The sequence below is a fragment of the Triplophysa dalaica genome, chromosome 5 (assembly GCF_015846415.1).
Source record: "Triplophysa dalaica isolate WHDGS20190420 chromosome 5, ASM1584641v1, whole genome shotgun sequence".
In the NCBI taxonomy this organism is placed as follows: Eukaryota; Metazoa; Chordata; class Actinopteri; order Cypriniformes; family Nemacheilidae; genus Triplophysa; species Triplophysa dalaica.
This window is the reverse complement of record NC_079546.1, coordinates 4,553,047-4,561,878: the sequence shown is the minus strand read 5'-3', so window position 1 is coordinate 4,561,878 and position 8,832 is coordinate 4,553,047. Positions and strand designations below refer to the sequence as shown.

General features: G+C 39.0%; 1 protein-coding gene across 1 annotated transcript; it reads right to left on the bottom strand.

Moving 5' to 3' along the window:
• Positions 1-3,777: 3,777 nt before the first annotated feature.
• Positions 3,778-8,701, bottom strand: wnt16 (wingless-type MMTV integration site family, member 16). The gene is given in 5 exon segments (XM_056747600.1): positions 3,778-4,909; positions 4,911-5,174; positions 6,567-6,853; positions 7,992-8,218; positions 8,389-8,701. Coding segments are annotated over 5 exon segments (1,071 nt in total). The 5' UTR covers positions 8,481-8,701; the 3' UTR covers positions 3,778-4,708.
• Between the last annotated feature and the right edge of the window lie 131 nt (positions 8,702-8,832).

Below are 8,832 nucleotides of genomic sequence, written 5' to 3'. Positions count from 1 at the left end.
TCTCACCGTCTGAGAGGGACCTCACCAGTCTGTGGCCGCACAAGTTGGCCTTCTGCCTTTTCAACAATCCCTCCCTCTCCTCTTTCCTGTACCACAACATGAGAGACAGAGGACATCCATACACATCACATAATGGCTTTGTTTTTTCATTTTGAATGAATGATATGCATGCATTTGAAAGGTGAATGCATGATACTGTGTTAAAATTATAGTTGCACAAAGTATGTAGCCTAATATTTGTATTTTTATGCAGTTTTACATTTTCAAATTCAAGATTATTAGACTTTAGATTACAAAATATAAAATATTCAGACTACTGGTTGTTGTAAAGGTGGTGAGATATTTTTTTACTGTAAAACGGCTTCTGGATACACATCCACATAAGGCTTCATAAAACTTCATAACTTTTAACTCATCTTTAAATCTTAAGCAGATATTATACCCGTATAGGTGACAAAAAAGAATCACTTAGAGTGGATTTGAGAAGAAAAAAACGGAAGTTTCATGAGCTGGTTTATTTTTTTAGGATTGCATTGTGTAATGAAAAAAAGCAAAGCTATAGGGAGAAGAATCACAGGACGTCCTCAGTCATAAATAAGACAAGCGATCATATGAAGATTACCCTGTCACACACACACAGGTCCTCTGTGTCCTGCTGCATCATGACTTTCCTTTCACAGTTCGAGAACTTTCTGACAGAGGAATTCCTCTTACGAAATGTGTGTGTGTGTGTATGTTTGTTAGGTGTCTAGCTTCATTATTTTATACTAGATAGGGCCAAATTGTAAATTAATTTTACAAACAAAAAACAAACACGCTTTTAAATACAAGTAAACTAAGTTTTTAACAAACTAGTAATGTATTTGAACAACTCATTTGCAATGTCATGTGATATTACATTTATACAAAGAGGCATCTAAACAGTTAAACCGGTCATCGACAACAACAATTATTGTTAAAAAAATGAACAGTTCTACCAATAAAAAATCATGTTTTTGAGTGTTAGATTCTATAGAGGTCTACAGATTTGAATTCAGTCAAAAAAGTGCCTCTAGCATCTTACAGAAATGGTCAAGAAACGTTTTTTTTTTCTTTATCCCATAGATAAAAACCTCCAAATCTGCTCTAATTTCAGCATTTCTCATATACTACAGTCAGGAATATAGCAGTTAAAAACAATATAGATCTTTTATACATATTTGTTATCATTTTAAGCTGAATGAACAAATACGAAGACGTAAATTTGCAGTTCCTATATTTGGGAAAGTGTACTGGCATTTATTACAAAAGAATGAAAATCTGCCTACGTTTAAATGGTTGACATCTATGAAACTCAAAATTGACATTTTTCTGGTGCACGTTTTCATCACCAACCATTATATTATCACAGCCTGGATTGTACGCTTGTCAGTTTCATTTGATAGAAAACAGTTAATGTCACAGAGAACATTTCAACTTGCAGAGCACCAGTGGCTCACAATGTAGGAGCTAATGGGTTAACCCGTCAGCTCTGCGCCCCTTCAGCCACCCCAAACCTTCACCATTATCGTGAATATTGTATACCTCTGGTAGGGAATCATTGCTTCATCTCATAGTTTCCACAGTTGCTTCTTGTAATCTTCATTGGAAAGACCTTGTGACTCCAGCAGATGGAGGCAGAGACCAGTTTTATCACCGGTGGATTCCTTCTATTCTCATTTCTTATACAAAGGATAAGAACAGGCAGAGTAAATATGTCCAGCCTGTGACAGTAGATAAGAAAATAAGTAAATATTTAATCTAACCCTAAAAGAAAGCACAAGGTGAATTAAAGCAGAACTGGCACGAGAGGACGTGTGTAGAATTCTAAGATTAACCCTACAAAAGTTGTTGTGGGAATTGTCAACGTTTAAGCAACAGTTATGGCAGGAAGACATGATCACCGTTCCAAAAGCCCTCAGGCCTGAACTAACTCGACCAGACACAACCACGGCCCCTACAAACTTCTGGGAAGGCGTACAGAGCAGGGCACCGCTCATAGAGCGTGCAGGAATGGGCCAGTGAAGGAAGCGTGACTCTTGGCTTGGGTTGTAATGTTATGCTCAGATGGATATAACTGTTTATTCACATACTGAAACAAAAGTACAGTTATCAACATGAGGGATGATCCTGGTCTCCACAGGCCAGCGAGGATCAGAACTGAAACAAACAAAAAAATGTGCCACCCACTTTGATGCTTTCCGTCTCAACAGTACGCACAAAAAATGAATCTCTCAGATGGCTATTTCCGAAAATGTCTATACATCTAGCTTCATATAGCTAGAGAATGTAAGGGTATTGCATGGACATGCATCAAAGTCCACAAAAGCTGAATAAAAAGTAATATTTTAACTTAAAGTAAAAAAAAGGGGTCCACATTCTTCCATTTATTAAAAGATTGAATTTCATCAAATGCTTTTCTTTTGTTTTAACAGTTGTGGAGCGAATGTCCACACGTGTGCTTTTTTCTTACCAAACTGCACTTTCAGAACATTAACAAAATCACTTGCAGCCCATTAACAGTGGCGGAACTAAACCCAAACTGCGGTACAGCAGATTCAATGTGAGAAAATGATCTCATTTCGCATATGATGTAACTATTAAGCACATACTACAGCGAATGAGAGGTAAGAAAAGTGTTAAGAAAAGCATTGAGAGAGTCGAAAAGTTGGCGGACGCCTGAGCTGTTGGATGAACGGATGCATCCACATGGACTGCTTGTCTCCCTCTAGGATGGTCACTGTACCTCTAAACTTCCAGGGCTTAAGGTCTACACCTCACCGCTCCTGAAAATGTAACTGTAGGGATGCAATGAATAATTCTCTTGTGATGTCTAAGCTTTTCTTTGGATTGGATTCAAGCAACAAGATGCTGGAGCTCACCCCAGAAGAGAAGCTTTTCATCCATTTGTTGTCCAGAAGCACAAGGTCGGAAAAAGTGATTAAATGGTATTATTCTCAGCAGAGAACAAGGAAGAATTTGTTTTTGCCCTCGGCCAAAAGAATGACAAATAAACGATCATTTCAAGTCTTATTTAGAGATCCCACGACTGATATCCTTGATTCTCAAAACGGTGTTGAGCAGCGTTTCCAAAATGGAAACGTGTGTTGGAACGAAGAATGCGAGACGTTGCTCTTCGGTTTACCTTAACGCAACAGAATTATTTTATACTGAAAGACAAAATTTCAAGCAAACTCGATGCATCATCCACTCAGCGATAAATGCAACCACATGAGAATGAACAAGAAGGCATTCAGAGAGAAATCACGAAACGCAACACGAGAGGTGATTTTCCAGTAACTAACAGATTTGCCAGTGTTTGAAAGAGCTCACAGGAGTTTTTGTTACGTACGGAGGATCTCCGATATGGTTGTAAACCGTCACTGTCGCCTGGAATGTGGTTACATAAAAGGAACACTTGCATTTGCATTTAAGGGAATGCAGTCATGGTATTTGCCACAACTCTGTTACTTCTAGCAAAGCACTACACTTTCAAAGATGTGGGGGGGGGGGTGGTCGGGGACAGGTTGAGGAGGAAAGAAGAGAGGAATGAGACATGCAAACGTCTCCAAACATGACATAACACTTAAGAAATGATAAAGGTCCATGTGCAGAACAAATCCCTTATCGACAATCTTTCGGAAATTTGTAGAATTATTACAGTTACCAGGTCACATACATAATGTGTAAACAGAAGTCACAAGCAAAAAACAATGTTTCTTAAAATAAACTTGTCTTTATTTCAAAAAGAGGTTTGAGCTTAGTTCGAAGCCGAAGCCCAATGTTCATAACTTAATATGTACATTGAAAACTACAGTATGAGCAAAACTGTAAAATACATCATTAAAAAGTGTTCACCAAAGGAAAGTTCTGTCATTATTTACTCACCCTCCTGTCATTTCAAACCTGTATGACTAAATATACTAAATATATTTTGAAGCAATTTGTCAAACGAATAGTGCTGGCACCCATTCAATTCTAATGTCTGGACACCAAATTAATCCAACTGAATGGGTGCCGGTTACCTACTTTAAAATACCTTCTTTTGTATTCTGCAGAAGAAGAAAGTCATACAGGTTTGAAATAGTAAGAGGGTGAGTAAATGAGATTCTAGGGTAAACTATCATTTTAACTACATTAGGAATGTAACTTTGAATTGTGTGTGTTTGTTTATTCAGGGGGAAAAATCTTAGAACATGTAACACAAAACATCACATATGTTGGCATAAATACATTGCTTCATTAAGGTTGATTTAATTACTCTCCACAAAAAGCGCCTATGAAAATTGATATCAAATGCATTGAACATTTTTACTAAATGTCGTATTCTTCATTTTTATAAAATATTTTTTAAATCTATTTACACTTTTCTATGCAGTTCTTTATAAGCAAACTATTTGGCTTCCCTTTATGTTCCAGTTATATTCATAGTAATTATATACAAATTGGCTTGCTTTCCATTTGAAGCCGATGGGAAGGGCTATGCATGCGGATTTTGCCATTTCCCCCCAGTATTCGCCGTGGATCATCGTTGCCATGGATATTTTGTCAACACACTTGTTTGCTCGTCCCTAAAGGGCTTGCGCAAAAAGTTCCGCGCCAATTCTACTCCCCCTCCCATCCTCACGCGTGATGTCGTCTCTTATAGGGTCCCGCAGGGTCCCGTCTTTCTCACCCCAGCCGAACTACTCTACTTGCAGGTGTGCATGTCGTTCATCGTCTCGCAGCGACGACAGCGAACGTAACAGCACCAAACGAACTTGCACTCGCAGCGCTCTACATGTCGTACCACATGTGTGTTGTAGCCCCGCCCGCAGCACAGCAGGTTGCAGCCATCCGGCCCGGCAGAAGTTCTGTTACACCTGCGGCCCCTGGTCCCCGTCACGCCCAAGGCGCCGGTCCTCTAAGCAGTAATTGGGGGATTTGTTGAGAAAGATTAGCTCCTCTTTGGTGATAGGCATGTGGCGGTGGTCTTTGTCCTTGCGTCTCACCTTACGTTTGAAACGGTCCACCACCTGAACGCTGGTCTCGTACCGCTCCTTCAGGTAGGCCCCCACACGCTCGAAAGCAGCTATTGTGCGCCAACATGTCTTCACGGCACAAGAACCAGACATGCCGTGGCAGCGGCAGTCAGTCAACATCGTCTTGGCAACTGCCTGTAAGGATAAAAGTATTTGATTGACAGATCTGATTATAAGAGAAACAGATCTAAAGTAGATTTCAAGTTCATTTTTATACATTTAAAAACGTATAATAAGAAGGCAGACATGAGAACTGTCCTTCAAGCGCTAATTTAACCCCGTGTCTCACTTCCAGCATTTTCACAATTTGTTTTGACAGACTTCCCAGAGTTAAGGCAGAAATGCAGAACTAATTCATATCATCAGGAGAATTAACCGAGTGTGTGGAATCGTGTCTTTCTGTGAATTTCCAAAAACAATATCATTTCAATGACATCTTCCCTTATTCTACGAACTGGCAACTTCCATAAAATAGGAGCATACGTTTGGTTGAAGCGTTATGAGGGACCTGCTCGCCCATTTAAGAATTCTGTCTCAATAAACGTTCCTCTGTGGTTTCCAAGCAGAGCTGTGTTTGAGGGTTTTCAAATGCTGGCTCAAAGCAGCGGAATTTGATGCAAATCTTTTCTGTTATTTTCAACAGGCAAAACATGAGCCTTTATCTTGATATAAAAGCAGGTTAAGGAATAGAGGCAACTCGTCTGATTGAGAAACTGACAGATTCAGGAGACCTCAAGGTGAAATCAATCGATTAGGTTGCTCGAATAGACAAATGTGCTTCTTAATAGTCATTTACATCAAAACATTTATCACACCCTGAAATAATCGTATGGCCTTTATAAACTTTAAGTTGAAAGTTAACTTTAAGAGAAAAATACTGCATGTGCTAGTGTGATTTTTTATTATTTTATTTAAAATTATTTAAAACTGTATACATGTGATTTTTATATTTAACTTTTATTATTACAATTATTTATATAATTATTTTATTGTATATTAATTGAAAAAAAATTGATTCTTTGCGGTCTCCCGGAAGTTACGTTTGCATCACATATCGTTTGTTAACAGTCTATTGTAAATTATAATAAAATATAACGTATTTTGTATACAAGTAGGCTAATTGCTAAACTTGATTTCTCATTTTGTCAAGCAATTTTTACTGTTATTTACTGTTTACTCTTAAAATTTTGGTAGCCTATATTTCTGTACATTTAGCTAGTCTGTGTAACTACCTGTGCTACCTGTACCTGTACCTAAACGATACATTTCGTTTACAGATTTCTTTCAAGTGTGTGGAGAAACATTCTTTGTACACAAAATGACTTTTGACGTTGACAAGACAAGTTACCTAAAACATTTAACTTTTAATAAACATAATATTTCTTTAAACGGAATAACTTTTTTACATAAACATTATTTACACCCCTTTATGTCTTAAAGAGACATGATTAAAGGGAACGCTTTGTCATCCCTTTACCTTCTTTTTTGGAAACAAACACTAGGAATGTCATAGGTCATTACTCGCACCTGTCTCCCAGCTTCGCTGTTGTGCTGGTTCATGGAGAGCAGGGCGTCTTCCCCGCGGATTGAGGTGTTCTTCACCGAATTGTCGATGAACCGACGGCTGAACCAGGTGCCGTACGCGATGTCATCCGAGCAGCCACCCCACTGCCATCCCTCCGCGGGCGACCCGGTGCCCGGCAGGCTGGTATCGCACGAACACTCCGTCATATTTCCCGCACTGCACGCGCGAGTGACGGCGTGAACGAGTCCTGCCGCCATTATAGCGTAGATAAACGCAGTCTCTTTAGTCCCTTAAAAAAAAACAAGAACAGAGAATTTAAACCAGACGCCGATCATTGCCAGGTGGGCCAACTTATACATTTTAACAGAGGAGATGAGTGCGCGCTTGACAGTCACACCTGGAGAGCGACGCCAAAATGCATCAATTTATGCGGGAGGCAGTCATGAAAAGTCTGAATTAACTGTCTGCATTTTGAACAGTAAAGGTGTGATTTATTTAACTAGGGGCGTTTGGTAACACTTTTGGGTAAACATGATTTATTTACATTCTTATTTGAAGTAAATGTTATTAATTGTTTGAATGCATGCAGTGTCTGCACATATTTGCAGTGGGGGTTGCAATCATGCCCAAATAAGAATTAGACGATTGTTCATATTCATCATTGCATGTAGCATTAATGATGTATGTTGTTACATGAAATCTGAAATATACAGTTTAAGTGTATTCGTGCTTACAGGTTTGAACTGCTCTGGACAAAACATTGGGTTGAACTTTCACAGGAGTTTCCAAAAAATCAAGAAGCGCGTTCTACGGTTACAGGTTGACTCTTTGTTGTATAATCATTGTAATATCGTAAGGTTTACGGTTTTGTGCTGTTCAGGGCCAGCTGTCCACATGGTAAATTTAGTGTAGAAACAGTTAACCTAAAACAGATGCGCCACAGCTGCTCCCCGAATCAAATCATTTTGTATGATCAACCCAAGAATCCGCTTAACCATCTAAAGTGTAAAAAATTAGTCGACTATAGGATTATTATATCTTTTAAATATGTTGATCTTTAAGTGATGGTCTCATAAAAAATGTGTCATAATTTATTTTGCTTTATGGCACTATTAACCTAATAAAACACAAAATAAAGTAATTTAAATAATGTAGAGACCTCATTCAATGTTTAAAAACAGTTCCATTTACATTTTGCGCGTATAATTGTTTGACTTCATCTGAATCTAATGTTTATTTATTTAATACAGTAATAATATATTTTATTTTTAATTCAAATAATCTCATTATTGATCAGGCTCATTCGGAGCTCATGCCCCAAATTTACGCTACATTTGTCACCTGTTAAATTATTTTAGAGGCGCTGGTAACAATATATTTGAATGAACGATAAACAAGCAATATTTGATGTATACATTAAAACATACCACTGGTAAACTCGTAGCCGAACACGGACGGGTCCCGTCTGGTCGAGCAGTTCCAGCGCTCTTGCTTGAATTGAGTCTGGCACTCGGTGATGCCCAGGCGCGCGCCCTCTTTAACGCTAGGCAGAAGATGCGGTTTGCGCGTGCACAGGTCCTTTTGCTTGTGCGTGAAGGGCAAATGCGCGCATTCCATCTTCTCGAACACTCCTACAGATGTGAAGCCCAACCACCTGTGATGCGGAGCAGTGTGACACAAAGATCAGAACCGGTTCACCTCTCCTGTCGGCCTGGGTTGAAATGCCATAACCAGGCCCGAGGAAAAGGAGACAATTTTCAAACAATCGCATCTTAAAAAATGCGCGAATTCATTTTAGTGAACTAAAATACCTGTAATACTTACACCCAACTTCCATGAGAGCACAATGGGCAAATGGAGAGCCATATAAGGAATAAGTGATAAATTGCATTTAGTCCAAGACCGGTAGTTTCCATGACCACTTCATTTATAAGAGCTGCTACTCATAAAAGTCCTAAACTGAGCGTTTGGACAAAAACGATTCATGCCCATCAACTAAATCTAAAACCTATTTATATAATCCAAAAGGTGCGCGCTTAACTTCGTAAATCTCCTTTGCACGTATCCATTAAGTTACTGCACGATCCGCCTTGGGGTCGTCCAAGCACAAGTGAACATTTCCATCAGTGAACACCCGATATACACCAAACACTATGCGCATCTTGAAGAAACACGCAACTAAACACTCCTGCAGTGCGCTCCCGCATTCTGATTGGTGAAACTACTTGTTAATATTCAGTAGCTTTGTCCGTTCTCATCGCTGATTGG